At 42.7% G+C, this 17,455-nt stretch overlaps 1 protein-coding gene across 8 annotated transcripts in view; it reads left to right on the forward strand.

The window, feature by feature from the left end:
* PRUNE2 (prune homolog 2 with BCH domain) overlaps positions 1 to 17,455 on the forward strand; it is a 208,117-nt gene that overhangs the window by 142,297 nt on the left and 48,365 nt on the right. Inside the window, exon 10 of one of the 8 annotated variants that reach the window (XM_036330788.1) lies at positions 8,675 to 9,345. The exons of the other annotated variants lie outside the window; for them this stretch is intronic. Coding sequence (XP_036186681.1) covers positions 8,675 to 8,741 — 67 coding nt within the window. The 3' untranslated portion in view covers positions 8,742 to 9,345. Of the gene's footprint in view, positions 1 to 8,674; positions 9,346 to 17,455 lie in introns of those variants that run through there. 8 annotated transcript variants of the gene reach the window in all.

The following is a 17,455-nucleotide window of genomic DNA, read 5'->3' on the forward strand; positions in this document are numbered from 1 at the left end:
AATATTAGTACTTCAAAACTTCCCTCTGTGCTAGATTTTGGAGGAGGCAGAATTGTCTGAAGCAGTGATTCTCTAAGGGGGGTCCAAAACCCAGCAGCCTCAGCATCGCCTGCATATTAGTTATAAATGTGGATTACCAGCCCCACACCAGACCTCCCGACTCAAGAACTCAGATGGGGTCCAGTCATCCGTATTTCAATACCTCCACCAGATGACCCTGATGCACAATAAAAGTTCTGAGAACCACTAGTCTAAAACTTATTCCTAGCCCTCTAGGGATTTACATTTAATAAGGGAGTTAAACACAACTGAAAGGGTAAATAATAGGGCAATACTTAAATGAAGGTAGTTAATGACCAACGTCAGCTAAAACAGAAATAGTTGCCAATTACAAGCATTTGCCATGGACCAGGTACTAAGCACTATGTATGCATGATTTCACATTTCTATGGCAACTGTGTGAGGTAAGAAGTATACAAAGGAGGAAACTGATGTGCAAAAGGTTGAGTCACTTGCTCTGGTTTATAGTTAGAAAGTGAAGACACTGGGGTTTGCATTTGAGACTCTCTGTGTCCAGAGTGTGTGTTGATGCTAGTATGTAAGAGGGGAGGTGTTTTTATGGAGGAATCCGGAACAGCTTATTGTCCAATAAGATCAGGAGGCAGAATTCCCAAGGCCCATTATACTCGAAGGGGTTCAGGAGAGGCTTTGAATTTCTTTGAAAGTCAAAAGGACAAAAAAATTATTACTGTATACTCCTTTGTGGAATATATTTCTTTCTGCCAACAAGGATGTAAAATAAATTTTTAATTTTTTTGTTTAAACGAAGGAAGGAGCCCATGAAGGCAAAAGTGCCTAATGCCCATGAAAGTCACACTGCACCCCACAGGGTGCAGTTCAAGATGGACATTAAATGAAGGTCATGATCTAGAAAGGCACGGGGGGGTGGGGGGGAGGGAAGGGTGGAGAGGCCAGCTACATTAACCGGGTCTTCAGCCCTAGCTGGTTTGGCTCAGTGAATGGAGCATCGGCCTGCAGACTGAAGGGTCCCAGGTTCCATTCCTGTCAAGGGCACATGCCTGCATTGCAGGCTTGACCCACAATAGGGGGCATACAGGAGGCAGCCGCTCAACGATTCTCTCTTCTCATTGATGTTTCTATCTCTCTCTCCCCTTTCTTCTCTGAAAAAAAATAAAAATAAAAAACCTGGTCTTCAAAAACAGAAGTAGCCCCAGCCAATGTTGCTCAGTGGTTGAGCATTAACCCATGAACCAGGAGGTCAGGGTTCAATTCCCAGTCAGGGCACATGCCTGGGTTGTGGGCTTGATCCCCAGTAGGGAATGTACAGGAGGCAGCCAATCCATGCTTCTCTCTCATCATTGATGTGTCTATCCTTCTCTCTCTCTCTCTCCTTTCCTCTCTCTGAAATCAATAAAAATCAAACAAAAAAATAGAAATAGGCTGTGATGTGACACACTAGCTACAAATTGGCTTCTTGCCCTCCGCTCATCCAAGCACAGCCCCTCCCAGCATTCACTGTTTTGAGAGCAGTAAGCTTTTCAAAACCTGAGGAAGATGAGGTGCTTTTTCTCCTCATCCTCCACCTACTAATTCTTTTTCACAAAACTTACTGTGAGTGCTGAGAGAGAAACTCTCACCCTATGATTTTCAGCGCAGTGTTCTAGTTCCCTAGATTCAGTCTTCCCAGAGGCTTTTGCCAACACCTTGGTCATTCCCCAGCTGTAGATGCCCCCACCCCCCAGCTCAGGATCGCTCACTAATTCCTGAGAGTGATGGACGGGCCTGAGCTTTCCTATGCGGTCACAGAGAACATCTGCAGTGTAATCAGCAGCACACGGACTTTTCTGAAGATTAAGAACCATTTATATGTTTCTTTTAAAAAGAAGGCACTGTTGCAAGGATATCATATGAAGAAGGGATACTTTGATTATATATAGTCAGGGTTCTCCAGAGAAACAGAGCCAATAGGAGCAATAGGATATCAGATAGATAGATAGATAGATAGATAGATAGATAGATAGATAGATAGATAGATAGATAGATAGACAGATAGATGAGATGATTGAGTAGATAGAAACTGTTTCAAGGAATGGAATTGGCTTACACAATTTTAGGGACTGAAGTCTATAGGACAGGCCATGGGCTAGAAATTCAGGCAAGAGTTGTGACAATCTTGAGTCCAAATTCTGCAGGGCAGTGGAGTCTCTGGGTTTTAGACTTGAGAAGAATTCCTTCTTTTGGGGGAATCTTGAGACTTTGCTCTTAGGCCTTCAATTGATTAGATGAGGCCCACCCATGGTCTGGAGGATAGTCTGCCTTACTCAAAGTCTGCTGGTTTCAGTGTTAATCACATCTGAAAAATGCCTTCATAGCAATACTTAGAGGGGTGTTTGACCAAAGAGCTGAGCACCATAGCCTAGCCAAGTTGACATGTAACATTAATCATCACAGGTTATATTCAAAAGCCGGAACTACAGGCTAAGCAGGCATGAAACCATTACCATTTGTAAACTAACCATCTGAATTATATAAAAACAGAACAATTGACATACAAATATATTGGCTTTCTATAGGTGTGGGGCAAGGAAATAATTTCCCAGAGGACTAAGAAAACTGACAATACTTATCCAATCTTTAGTAGATACATGCAGCGGGGGCTGGTGGGGAGAGGAGTGAGGGGGAGAGAGGAGGAGTAGCTGTTGTAACGTGTACTTTTGAGACAGTATTTGGCAGTAACCCGATCCTTATATTTGTCGACCTATACCTTGTCTCCTAGCTCTGAGAGGTGAGTTACTTGGTACTCATTAAAATAAAAATCCCCTTCAAACACAATATATTTCATATTCCACACGACCTGCTTCTTATGGTGATGTCTGTGCATTCTTCCTTTTTAAATTAGTCAATTTTGAACTTTATTTCTGTGTGACGAGACTATGGGAAAGAATTCATATTCTTCCCTCTGACCCCATTTGGTCTTTTTTATGTTTTTCATGAGTCCTCTAAATTCAGGCTTTTTCTGTCCAGGACTTCTGGTCGAGGAGTTAGTACATTGGGTCTCACATCCATGTGAATGTTGAAAATGAAAAACAGGTAAAGTAATCATCCGTTCCCTCTTTCTCTCAGTGTTGAGTGATGATATGTTTGGGCACTCTGAGAAGAATCAGGCTCTTTGAGCTCACTCTGCCCCCGCTCTGGGTCCCGCTGTTTGGATGGGCTGTATCCCAGTTCCAAACATTTGTCCTTTCTTCGACGTAATTTGATACTCCATAAACTACAGCAATCCCTTGTTTATTCACTGGTTATTGGCTTTGCCCTGGACTAAACCGAGGAGACCAGACTTGTTGCTCTGTGTTCATTTATTTTTGTAATTGTATTTGATTATTTGGTGTGTTTGGTGAATTGGTGGTGATAATTACCATTAAAAGTCTTTAAATTTGCACTTTAATTCAGGCCTTAGTCTCCTTTTAAAAAAAAAATAAAATTTATTTTTGGTGTCTCCCCCTCATCCCACCCCTATCCCTGCCACCTCTGCACATCTGACCAGCCCAACCCAGACGTCCAATAAGTGCTTACGGATAGACAAATATATTATTTTCTTTGGTCCACCCAATTGCCACTTGAGATTGGGCAAGTTTTATTACCCCTAATTCATAAACTGACTTACGCGAGCTGTTTAATGTCCTCCAGAAATGAGAAAGTGGTCAAGTTGGGACTTGGATGTAAGTCTTCTTCCTTCCAGCTCAGACACACAGGCCACAACAGCCACGTTCGTGAACTTCTTTTATAGGGTGATGCATTTATCCCTATTCTCCCATGGTCCCATTAAAAGGCACATCAAGTTTAATAGCCCAAGTTCCCACCGAGATAGTTTGAGAATAACTGAGTCAGAACGTGGCTCTGACCCTTTACACTGTCACGTGACCTTCTGAGCTTGGTTCGCCCACCCCTGAACACATGTTTCCCACCACAGCAAATCCGTGAGAGCTACTATCGTGTGTGGGCTGCTCCCCAACTGTGGTGTGTGAGGCCAACCTGAGTGGCTGGAGGCCAGAGGGACATGACAGAAACAAAGCCCCTCAATGTGCATTTAAGTTTTTCAGATATTTATAGATGTGGTATTTTGTGGTGAGGCATTTTATAGCAAGAGAAAGCACGGGCACCGAGACGAGGTGGTACAACTCAGCTGTCCTGTGGGAGGGACTCCCACAGAGGAGCCCTTTTGTGTTGTGTTGGCTTCTAGTTTGAGGGAAAAATCCAAGGTACTTCTCTGGCTGGAATGGCGGAATGTCAAAACTAATGTTAGCAAAAAAGGCCTTCATGAAAATTGACAGCATTTTAGGAAAAGGAGAAACCATGGCTCTTAAAAGCAGGATGTATGCGTGTATGAGGGACCCAGCAGGAAAGAGATGGCACATTCAAGTGAGGATAATTTGAGAAATATTTAATGAAGGGGGCATTTATAAAGATGCAGGCAAAGCGTAAGGAACCCACAGGAATAGTGCAGTAACCCAGGAATAGTAACAGTACAGATCTTACTTTTCTTAGGCCTCGGCGGTGAGGAGGGGGAGGTGATTACCACAAGAGGAATTTGGGGTTGAGAGGGCCACAGTGAGAGGAGTGGTGACCTGCCAGGGGACAGCCAGCCTCAGATCTTCCCACTGGAGGGAGCCCGGTGAGTGCATATCCTTTATCTTCCTCAGATCACCCACCAGGGGGCCTCATTAGCCAAAACCCAGTGGAATTCAGTGGGCGAGGGAGCTTCCTGGGGCAGAGAGCAGGTGGTGGAGTAAGTAGGAGAGTGGACCTGAAGCAGCAAACTGAATTTACCTGGCTTCATTGGACAGTGGTGGAAGCTCAGCGTCTGAAAAGTGTACTGAGATGTATTAACACACAGGATTAGCTAACGATTCCTCCAGTGCTTTGGAGGGTCTGTTTCCAACATCTACCTGAGTTCTTTGAGAACAGAGGCTGTGAAAAAGTCACTCCAGGAATGGGTCACCCTGGAGTGACTTTTAGAAATCCAGGGTGTACCAGTCGAGGACATTAGAATGCTACCTTCCCTCTTTTTGAACTTGTTGGTTGAGAGATGTGGCTTCTTTTGATTATTAACATAAGAATTTTGTTTTAAGTAATGGCCAGGGAGTAGAGTTTTTGTTTGTTTAAAGAGTTAAACAGCTTTATTGAGACGAGAAGAATTGGGAGAAAAATAATAAAGCAAAGAGTTTCTCAATATTTATAGGTTGTCCCAAAATTCACACAAGAAGTAATTTTGATAGAGAACACAGGTTTATAATTAAAAATTGTAAATTTTTTATTGATTCATAAAGTATACAGTATAGGGTTATATATGGAATAGCACATAGGGTAAATGGCCTCTACAGCTTTGCTGGCACATATGCAAAGCCGTGGTCTTCATTGGTCTTCATTGTCCCTGCTCCTGGGCCATAATTGGTACTTGGTAATGCTTATCAAATTGAAGGGATTGAAATCAAAGGGCAACAGATATTAGAATCCGATTCAATAAACCAAGTAAAATTGGGCTTTTATTTGTTGTTGTTGTTAATGCTCACGCAAAATTCAAATCTTGCGTGAATTTTGGGACACCCTATACTTAAGTGTTGTCATTCCTTCCATTGCACCACTGTACTCTCGAACTTCTTGCTTGGGTTTAAGACTCTGAGGTGGAAGCTCATTGCCATAGCTAGGATAGTTTCCCAAATATTTGGTTGTTGGGTAATGCACGCCAGAATCTGCATAAATCCTGGCGGTTCCATGTGGACAATGTCACCCGCACGTGCAGCTCTGACCCAGGTGCCAGCTCCGCATGCTCTCCTCTCCCCGGGGCCCACTGCGTGGCACATCCGAGCAGCCGCTGCCCTAGTTCCCACATGCCTGCTGTTGTTCAGGTGGGCTCCGAGAGATGGGCGCAGTGGGAGTAGAGTTTTTAATTCACTCCCTCCCATAAACTATCTCAACATGTTGGTCAACTCAGAATCAGAATATATGGAAGACTGAGTAAAAAATATGTAATGCATATGTTTCTTTGCATGTTCCAAAATCTGCCCTGGCTGAAGCCTAAGCAAGCAAAGGCCTATGGGCACAAGGGCACCATAGTTTCCTTTTTCCTGTATCTTTTTGGTGTGCATCACTGGCTTACCTTGATGAACAACTTTAGGTCAGCCCAGTGGCGCTCATCTCTATGCCAAGGATGTTACTGAGACCAGGATTTTCTAATCAGAGTGCCTGTGCTCTTGTGAGCAAATCCAATCCAATTTCCATTTTGACTATTAACCAGGGAATCGGACTTCCTTTAATTAATAACATTAATGTAATTGATCATGTTTATTATTTTGAGTCAGCTCCTTAGAAGCTTACATTTCACAGCCAAGTTTATCACTCACCAGTATCAAGTGTATAGAATTCTAGAATACGTATTTTATTATATTAATTTAAGTCCTAATGCCATGTTGTGGTCCTGTCAGTATTTTTTCTTTTTCAGCTTACTTTTAAGTCATGTGATGGTGGTGGATTTTTACATATCTACCAGCATTGCCTTAAAGTGAAAGTTTAAATAGATGCATATATCCTCTTCATAGAACTGTTCATGGTTCCCCTGAAGAGACTTTATTCTATTTCTTGCCTCTTTGCTCTTATCTCAGCACCTCTTTTAATTCCTTGCTCCCCTACCTTTTTTTCTGCACATTGGAATTCTGCTTTTCACTGAAGACCCAGACCCTGACTGAATGTCTCTTCCTTCCTAAAACATACCCCATCTTTTCAATCAGAGGTCCTCCCTCCCTCTCCTGCATCTCCCTATACTTTGCCCCCTTTTGTGGGCCTCCTCACAGTCTGCCTCATGTTATATTTATAACTCTCTTATTAAGCTACCTGGTTGTAGGCCCCTCAAGGCTGTGATTTGGCTTGTACATCTTTATATCCATCTAGAATGCTCTTGGCAGGGCTGGCTCATTCTCATTATTTGTGGCTCACCAGCTTCTACAACCACTTCATCTAGAGTAGCCGTAACTGTACCACCAAGTTATTCCAGCCCAGTGATTCTCAACCAGGGGTAATTTTGCATCCTCACCCAGGGAACATTTGGCAATGTCTGGAGACATATTTGGTTGTCATAACTGGGGTAGATGCTGCTGTCATCTAATGGGTAGAGGCCATGGATAGCCAACAGTGCACAAGAGAGCCACCCGCACTCCACCAACAGAGGATTATCCAGTCCTAAATGTCAATAGTGCTGCGATTAAGAACAAAGCTCATTCACAATGTCCTGCTTTATTTTCTTCCTACCACTTTTTTTCTATGTGAAAAGATCTCCTCTCCTATATTGGTTTAGTTGATTCTGCTGTATCCGTCTCCACCTAGGAGATTATATTCTCCAAGAAAGCAGAAGTGTGGTTTGTCTTGTTCATTACTGTACCCCTAGTGCTTCTTAGAACAGCACCTGCCACCCAATAGGCACCCCATCAATATGCCTGATTGAATGAATGGAAAAGAAAGTGCAGTTTGTCCAATATAAGCTGTGATAATTTCTGGTGTTTGTTACTTCCTTTTCCAAGGCAGATGTGCGAGCTTTCGTTTGGGAGTGTTTTAGTCAGTTCAGACTGCTATAAAAAATCACCATAGACTGTGTGACTTATAAACAACAGAAATTTCTATCTCACAGTCTGGAGGCTGGAAGTCCAAGCTCAGGGTGCCAGCAGGGCCCGGTTCTGGTGAGGGCCCTCTTCCTAGTTGCAGACTTGACTTCTTTTTTTTAAATACATTTTATTGATTTTTTACAGAGAGGAGGGGAGAGAGATAGAGAGTTAGAAACATCGACGAGAGAGAAACATCGATCAGCTGCCTCCTGCACATCCCCCACTGGGGATGTGCCCGCAACCCAGGTACATGCCCTTGACCGGAATTGAACCCGGGACCCTTCAGTCCGCAGGCAGACGCTCCATCCACTGAGCCAAACCGGTTTCGACGTTGACTTCTCATTGTATCCTCCCTGGCAGAAAGAATGAGAGAACTCTCTGGGGTCTCTTTGATAAGGGCACTAATTCCATTCATAGAGCTCTACCCTTATGGTCTCATCTAACCCTAATTCCAGAAGGCCCACCTCCTTATACCAGTGCATGAGTGGGAGGGAAGGTTTCAATATACGGATATGGGGGCACACAAGCTTTCACTTCCTAACAGACATATGCACCTTTCTTTTCTAATGTTGCACAATTCATTTTTTTCCCTTCCTTTGAAATTTGAGACCAAAGCTACCTGTTATTCGTGTTTTTGTGCTCCTCCTGTTCATTACAGTTCCTCCAAGACCCTCCTAGCCTTTTAGTTTTCCTAGAGTGCTGTTATCCACTTCACTCACTTCCTGGAGAAAAATAGGTGTGCCTGTTCAATTTTCTTTTCTGGGTCCTTTGTTGCCTACACCAGTTTGATTGTCCAGAGAGGAAAACTTGTTCTATCTGCTTAGTCATCTGTTATACCATCAACTCAAGAAGCAATTGACAATATATTTTTATATATTCTTGCTTTTATTTTTAACCTCCGTTTGTTCATAATCATTTACAAGTATTAGTTTCTCAAAGAATAACGAAAATTCCACTGGAGAAATCTGACTTCTATCATGTCCTTTTTGTCTCTATAATAGGATGCTACTCATTATAGTGAAGCAGTGGTTCTTACTTTTCAAAATAATCCTAACTGCTTCCGTGTAATGAATACAATAATACATTTCCTCAAGTGATGAGCTGACTCTGAGTCCGTGCTATGATGAGAGAACATCCTGCATAACAAAAGGAAATGTCACTTATGAAAACAGAAGTCTCCCGGTTCCCTATTTAACGAAGTATTACTTACCAGTAAATGTTGTAAAGGAATCTGTGACTGGCCTGATGACAGACTTAATCTCTTTCCATATCAGTTGTTGACTTTTAAAATAGACATTCTTATTAAAACAGATTTAGTCCCAGTGTTTGTTCTTCCCACACTTACCTCTTCTTTTTGAGGACTCCAACAGCTGCCTTCTTTTCAGCTGAGAAGGGAAACTCCTTCTAATGAACCAGAACTTCACAAAGACGTGATCTCTCTTTGTCCGCCTTCACCCTGGGCACCCAGAGTGCAGCCAGCTCTGAAACCATCTTTTCTCCCCTGATGACTTTTGGCTCAACTTTAGGAGGCACACCTAGGCATTTGCTGAACCTCTGCGAAGTCACACCCTCCTGATTCTGCCGCCCCTACCTAATCTCTCCAGAGCTGAAAGACAATCAACACATGAGAAATGATTTTATAACTGAAGAACTGTGTAAGCTTTTAACATAAAAGAAGATATAAAACCTTGCTTCTTTCTCTCTCCCTTCTCCACTGCCCCCCCCCCCCACCACCTCCCCAGGTCCTCTGTTGAGTAATTCACCTTCACATTTTATTAGTTAGACCGCTTGGAGATTACCTACATCTTCCTAGTCCCCTATTCTATCGCAGCCTGCTCCCAACCGACCCACCGCTCACCCCACCAAAAAGGAAAAAGATCTAGCAACCCAGTTCTGACGATGGTGCCCACAGTTGTCATTCCCATTGGCAGTTTGCCTAAATATGACCAGGAGCCTTTGTTGGTTTGTCTGACGTTGTTGTTGTTTTTTCTCTGAAGTCAAATCAAGGCATGCCTTTCCACTATGTAAACTTTTCATTCATATTTTCTGCTTTCACTACATCAAATACTTCCGCTGGTGTTTTTAGAATTAATAGCAGTATTAGTAACTAATACTTACTAATTGTGAGTTCATTTTAACCTGGACTCTCTAAGACCTCTATCTGGATGATCTTACTTTCAAGTAACATTAATATTATTATTATCTATTTGCAAATCAGGAGTCCGAGGCACCAGGCAGCTTAGTAACTGCTCCAAACTGGCGAATAAGTGATGGAAGTCAGATTCCAATTTGGGCCTCCGACTTTGGGTCCACATGCTTAAGGCCACACACACACCTTGTCTCCCAAAAGCAAAACAGTGTGGATCTCAGGCAAACATCCTAACTTCCTCTAGGACCTGCAGTTGCTCTTCTTTCTGTATCCCACTGTGCTCCCATACGGCCCTTTGTTCATAGTCCAGGAAATGAAAAGAAGTGCACCACCTTTTCACTGGGTGTGTTGAGAAGCTACAGGATTTTTAAAAAAATAGGTTTCAGGGAAACTAAATTCCTTCCAACCTTTGCTTTGGGCTCATTCACATCCAATCTCACTCAGTAACAGGAGTGACAGCGATATTTTTGAACAGACACAAAACCCAAGTGCATTTCTGACTTTACAAGCTGGGTGAAAGAGTATTTTGTGTTCCCCAATGAAACTCTGCACAGCCCAGCTCTGTCCCCCAGCCCGAGCTGTGGTGGTGGCGGTGGCGGGTACACGGGGAGAGCTGGGAGGCAGGTGATCATCCTTATTTAGATGTGCCAGTGATCATGTGACCAGAAAATGGAGGCGAATCAGTATTTGCAGTTAACTGCTCCAGAAGGGAGATGCTGAGGAGCTGTAACGGAGCATCCTTCTCACCCTCCCGGCAGCCAGGCCCCTCGCATCCTCCTCCCTCTGAAGGTAGGTGGGTCCTGGTGCGCCTTAGGAGGATGGGGTGTGGGGAGGACAGATTGCAAGGGAGAGTGTTGTCCCCGAGACTGGTCTGCTGCTGCTGGGGAGTTGGAGGGGGAGAAAGGAGGGGGACATGAGGATGTGGAGCCCTGCCCAGCCAGCCCCTCACAAGTGACAGCTGGCAGCTGCTTTTCATTCTGTGTCAACTCACACAGGGGAGGCCTGTGGTCCTTTAAGCTCGTCCCCGCCCCTCCCTCCAGGGTCAGGTAATTAGGGAACACAGACTCTGCACAGCTATAAACATTTTTTTATTCCTTCGTGTCTTTGATGAAAAATGGAGATAGAAAAATCAAAGGAAGTGGCACTTTGGAAACATTTTAGGACTTTCGCTCAATGGGGATTACAGTGTCTTTGGGGATTATTTGAGAAGCTGAGCGACCCTGGTACCATGGCACTTTTATTTCTTGTGTTATTGCTAATCGTTATTGAAGGTAGTGACATAAACTTCTCATTTTTCTAATGAATCTTGTCGTCTTTCACTCTTCCCTAAGTTCTAAGCTGCAGAATAGACCATCCTAAAAACTGGGCTTATATACTCTATTGCCTGTTCAAAATCAACAGATAGGATGAATTACCTATAAAATATCAGTATTTCCCCGAAAACTAAGTTAAGTGAGGAACTAAAAAAATATTACCACCTGGTCAATTTCAAATAAGAAATATATGGGTTATTGAATTCTGTGGAAACCAAAAAGAAACACAACTAGACTCCCACTTAGAAGGAATGATTTAAAGTCTGATTCTGTTGGGGGGTCAGAGAACCAGCCATGGTGACTGAAGGGAGGGGCAGGACATAACCTCTATAAACTGCCCCCTTCTTTCCTACGAACTCTTGACATGGTGCCGATCTTATGTAAGCTGCTATTCGGGCCCAGCCTCCAGGCTCACTTCCAACCAGATGGCAGCCCTAAGCCCCCTCCCTACCCCACACCCCCACCACACATACACAGAAAAATGGGAGCTGCTAGTAATGAGTCCATTTCAAAATGTTCATGTGATGAAAAGTTTTCTGAAAGTCATAATTGATAATATTCACAGAGTGTAAAATCTGGAATCATTAGATCACAATTCTTGGTGATTAAAAAAAATGGCCCTTGAAATTTCTCTTAATTGATAACAGAGACTTCTTATCTGGGAGGAAAAAACTGCCTTTATGGAAATGTCTCTATTAGTAAATTACACATATTTAGGATAGTGATAGCTCAGTACTTTAAAAATCGGCTTGGACCTTGCCTTGCTCTGCAACTCAAAGACAAATAAAGTAGAGGAGGCTGTTATCATTCAAAGTTAGCAACACCTAAACATCCCCAGGGGACTTAGCTTTGTAATGCAAAATTACCCTTTTAGTCAGAAATAAGAGCTGAAGCCTCACAGGTGCGTAGTGCTTAAGGATAATGAGCCAGATTGTTCTTCCTATTAACAAAAAGTCAAATTAAGGCTCTCTTCGCTGCATCCCAGTGAATTTTCATTTCCATTCCATTTGGTTTTTCATTCTTGAATGGCTTTGTACTTGGGGGAGGATTTAGCTTGTATTAAAGCAGTGGTTCTCAACCTTCCTAATGCCGCGACCCTTTAATACAGTTCCTCATGTTTTGGTGACCCCCAACCATAAAATTATTTTCGTTGCTACTTCATAACTGTAATGTTGCTACTGTTATGAATCGTAATGTAAATATCTGATATGCTATATGTGTTTTCCGATGGTCGCGACCCACAGGTTGAGAACCGCTGTATTAAAGGATGGAATACTTCCTTGCCCTCTAGACATCATCCTTTCTAGCTAGCTAGAAGACAAGGTCTGGGCTTTGCACATAGGTTCAGGTACTTAAAAGAGGTTACAAGAGAAAAGCTGGAGTTCTCCTACAGAAAGAAAAAAAGAAGAAGAAGAAGCTTTTTATTCTTCTTCTTCGCTAACCCGGAATTGCTACATTTTGTTTGACATGCCAAGATTTTGCAGAAGCTTTACCCCTACCAAGCCCCTCATAGAGTGATTTTGGTGTGTGTGTGTGTGTGTGTGTGTGTGTGTGTGTGTGTGTGTGTGTTATTTGGGATGGGTTCTCAATTCCTTATCAATTCTAGTTAATGGAATAGTTGGGGAGAAAGGGGGCAGATGGAAGAGTAGTGGAGGACAGATGCTGCCCTGTCCGCATCGGAGTTGACAACCGTTAGATACAGCTCCTCTGGATTAATAATGGCAGGAACCGTGGGGTCCTGGGCGATAGATGTGCAAGAGGGTGTAGGAGAAAAGGCAGTGGTGGATGCTGCCTTTTCCAGCACCATATCATTTAAGGGCTCTGTCAAGCCATTTGCCTGCAATTTTGATAGTTGCCTTATTTTCTGTATTATTCTTGCATGCCGAACTTCAACTGCTAAGGTAATATAGGCTGAAATAAAGTCTTAGGATTCATGTTGACTCACTTCTTCAGTTTACAGACAAGAAAATTAGTCCACATTAGAGCGAGTAATTGGATCCAGATTACACAGTCAGTGGCTGGGCTGGGATCAGAACCAGGGTGGCCTACCTCTAGATCTTGTGCTGTTTCCTCCCACCTCAGGGTCTTTGAGAAGCCCTTAGCAGAATCTGATTCATATATTTGCGTTTATCGGTGCTTTAAAAAAAACCTCACAAATTTTTAAAAACCTAGTCTTATATTTTTAAGGATAAAGTGGCATTTTCTAATTCCTTGCAACCCTTAGAAATTCGGGGGAAATGAAACTGAACACCTCTCTCAGAGACTGCGTTTAGAACAAGATGCTATCCCTAAGGAATGCATGTGATACAGAGGTAATTACAATGCAATTTCTTACCTCACTTTAGTGGGGAGGAGGGGGTAAAACAAATGGCTTGCAAAGCCCAAAGTGAAGTCAGTTCCATAAGAGGTATAACCCAAGGGGCTCTGGGACCTCAGAGGTGGGAGAGCCTTGATCCTTCCCATTTGTTATAGAGAAGCAAGGACAGGATTCATGGATGAGGTAGATTCAGTAGTTGGGGGAAAGAGCATTTCAACAGAAAGGAATATAAATCAAACTATAGAGGCTGGAGAGCTATCAGCAAAACTTGAGAAACTAGGAGCTCATTTTGTCTGCAAGGTGGAGCATTTGGGGGCACCGAGGGTGGAATGATTTAAATAGTGAAGAGCCCCGAGAGTCAAACAAAGATGTTTATAATAAATGTGTTGGTTTTGGAAATCAGTGTTTTGTGAGTTGGGTGTTGTGATTGGCAATAGACTAGCAATGAGGTGGGAGAAATGGAAGGCAAGATGGGAGGTGGTAGTCCACCTGAAACATAATAGAAGATGGAATTGTGTCTGGGATGGAAAGAAGAGAGGCAATTCCAGATCTGCAGAATTGGAAGAACGGTATAGTGTTTCAAAATTGAGGGAGATGAGAATCTACTGGGGAGGTGCCTGGAGAAGAATTGGCACACCCTGGGATAGATTATCATTTCATTCCTCTTGATTGAGAGTCTGCAGCCTTGCTGCCCTTGATTTATTTAATAAACGCAAGGGGAAGAAAGCATGATGCTTTCTCCTCTGTACAAGATAGAGCCAACTTTGGCAGAAGCACTTGCAAAAAGCTAAGCACACATCTGATTAGTCAGCATTAGGTCATGGTCCAAATGCTGGACCATGGTTTCTATGCCTGCACTTTCATTGTTACCAAGAGCACAGGTCTGCAAGCTTCTGTATCTACTGAGGTGGACCTAAAGGTTGGGATGTGAAGAGGATGGTGGCATCTCATCCATTTCCCTCCTGAGCAGTGTCTGTCTGACTCTAATCTTACAAGGAGAGGAAGGAGGACTCCGGTTTGAGAACAGGCATCAGGCCAAATGGTGCCCCTGACAAGCTGAAGAACAGAATGAGTCTTCATTGTGGGCTTGGGGCTGGGGACAAAGCCAGAAAAAGGGAGGAAGAGAGCTCAGATGTCATGTACTCTCACTCCCTCCCCAGCCGGTCCACAAGGTCCGGCCCAAATATTGCCTTTTGTCTGGTGGCTCCCAGGCTCACCCACTCTGTGCCCACAATTGGAGGAACTATTCCTATCTCTGAAAGTGCGTGGCTGGCTCTCATGGCATCTTACCCTACCTGTGCTGTTTTCTGTGGACCTGTATCTGCCCTTTTCTCTTTATTCTCCTAAATTTTAAAACTCTCTGATGGCAGAATGTGTGTTTGAACCATCCCCTTCCTCAGACTATTTTATCACTTTCTATATAATTCTAGGACTGAAATGTTTGTTGAATTCCTATGAGAAAGACTAGCCTGGGAAGCAAACAGCGAGTACCAAGGAAGCTGCATCTGTCAAAGCTTGTGGGAACCTGGTTTGCAAACCCTAGGTGGATAATCAAAATCGTTCAGGTGTAGTTTTGCCTGAAGATAGAGAACTTTCAAAATCTCCTTCAATTTAGAAATTCAGAAAGGAACACAGGCTTTCTATAGTGCCCTAAAAAGCACGACTTAGTGTCCCAACCCAACAAGGAAGCCCCATTGATAAAGCTACCGTTGCCCATGAAGCAAGAGAACCACAGGAGGAATAAAAATTACACTTAGCAACTGTGTATTTCTATGTCCAATTCCCAGAAATACCCAGGAAAAGATGAAATTACAAGTTCTAGAAATGGCTCTTCTTAAAATAAAACAGAAGTGAAACCAACATGGTGTGATCTTAACAGAGCAGCTGTATGTTAGAAGGGCAGGTAAATGGAGATGAGCGCTAGAGATTATTGGTTCATGGGAAGGTCAGTATTGATAACTGAAAGAAAGCAAGCTTGGGATGGAGTAAGGCCCCATCCCTGGGCTGGCCATGGGGAAGTTTTCTGGGTGCATTAGACCAAGTTTAGGGTTAGGATTAAAGGTTAAGTTCTTGATATAAGACCTGAGACTGGATTTCCCATGAGAAGCTTTTTTTACTTCTCACTGCATTTATCAGTTTATAAGCTCAAGGTTTGTTTCTAACTATCTTGATGGTTAGGTGGCTAATCTTAGGCTGTTAATTTTACTTTCAAGTGCTACTAAATTTTATTCACCATTGGGACCTGGTAATTAGAAAATGTGAGTGATATACCAGACAGAGTCTTAGAATTCTAGGTAATGTTATAATTCTGTGAACAACAATTATTTAAAAATAGAAGCACCTTTTCCCCCTTAAATAACTGTGAAGACATACCAATGGAAAATAGCTAAATGAACCAGATCTCCCTGTGAAGCTGGCATAGCTGAATGGTTACTGAGTATATCTCCGCAGAGAGTATGAAATTAATCAAGTCTCATAAATTAGTTTCCTTGAATGTGATTATACTATGCAGGGGCATGTGTAAGTGAAGGAGATGGCTTCTTCCTCGCAGTCTCAAGGGGCCTAACAGCTTCTCTCGGCCTCTAGCTCTGTCAGGCAGCAGGGCTTTCTCATAGAAGGGTGAAGGGAAGGAGTGATAATGCCTCTTCCAGAGCTAAGACTCATCTTGAAACTGGGGGTGCCGGTGAAAGCTGTCAGAGACTGTATTAACTTTACTAGAGCTACCCTAACAAAGTACCACAGGCTGGAAGTTTAAGCAACAGAAACTTATTTCTCACAATTCTGGAGGTTAGAAGCCTAAGATCAAGGTGTCCTCAGGGTTGATTTCTTCTGAGGCCTTCTCTCCTTGGCTTTTAGGAGGCCATTTTTTTCCCCCTGTGTTTTTATAATGGCTTTATTTTAACTTAAATGCCTCTTTAAAGGCCTTATCTCCAAATACACTCACATTCTGAGGTCCTGAAGGTTAGGATTTCAACATATGAATTTGGGGGGAGGGGGGAGGGGGAACAAAATCCAGCTCATAAGAGTTACCTGAGGAATGTGACAGTGAATGTGCTGAGAATTCCTGTTGGTTCCATGATGAGTGACTGGCCCATACTTCAGTTGTCATTCTTCATAAGGGTTGAGTCTAAGGGTTGATTCAGGGGTTCCATGACCACCTTAGTTTGGAGCTTAGTTTAGCCCCAAATCTTCTAATAATAGTAAGAGTAATATTAAATAATATGAGTAATAGTAAATATGACAATATAATATGAGTAATATTTTTTGAAATTTTTATTATTTCATGTTGTATCATCATCAAATTCATACTGCTCAAAAAAAGTTTTGGTTTTTTTTTTTTACAATAAACATCTTTTACATATATCTTGGTATATATCTATGAATATTCTGTGCTACCTGCATTTAAATTTTTGATAAATACAGCACCAAACTATCATTTACTTATGTACTTTATACTCACACAACCCCATTTTGGAGTTCCACTTGCACAAAATATTAAAGCTTCACAATTTTCAAAACACATCCAACTTTGAGAAATGAAATTTTATTCAAGTTGTTCTCATCTAGAGCAGAGCTCAGCAAACTAGGGCCCCAGGGCAAACCTAGTCTCCTGCCTGTTTTTTTACCTAAAGTTCTACTGGGACACAAGCACACCTTTTCATTTACATATTGTTTATGGCTGCTTTTGTGTGGCAGTCATTGAGTAGTTGTGACAGAGACTGCAAAGCCCAACATATTTGGTATCTGGCCCTTTACAGAAAAACTTTGCTGAGCCAGCTCTAGAGAAGTTAAAGACTGAAGTCCTCTACCACGCCCTGTGGATCAGCAGATATAACTGCTTGAGCAGCAGTTGGAAGAGTATCCATATAGGCGCCTGTTGATCACATTTCTGGTGCTGGTACCAGCTTGTCCATGCTCTTGAGTGACGTAGGGGAAGAAAATCAATCTAAGACAGTGCAGATGTTGCATTGCCCTGTGAGGCGAGAGGAACGCTTGTGAGTAT

This window comes from Myotis myotis, unplaced genomic scaffold, assembly GCF_014108235.1.
Source record: "Myotis myotis isolate mMyoMyo1 unplaced genomic scaffold, mMyoMyo1.p scaffold_m19_p_12, whole genome shotgun sequence".
Lineage (NCBI taxonomy): Eukaryota > Metazoa > Chordata > Mammalia > Chiroptera > Vespertilionidae > Myotis > Myotis myotis.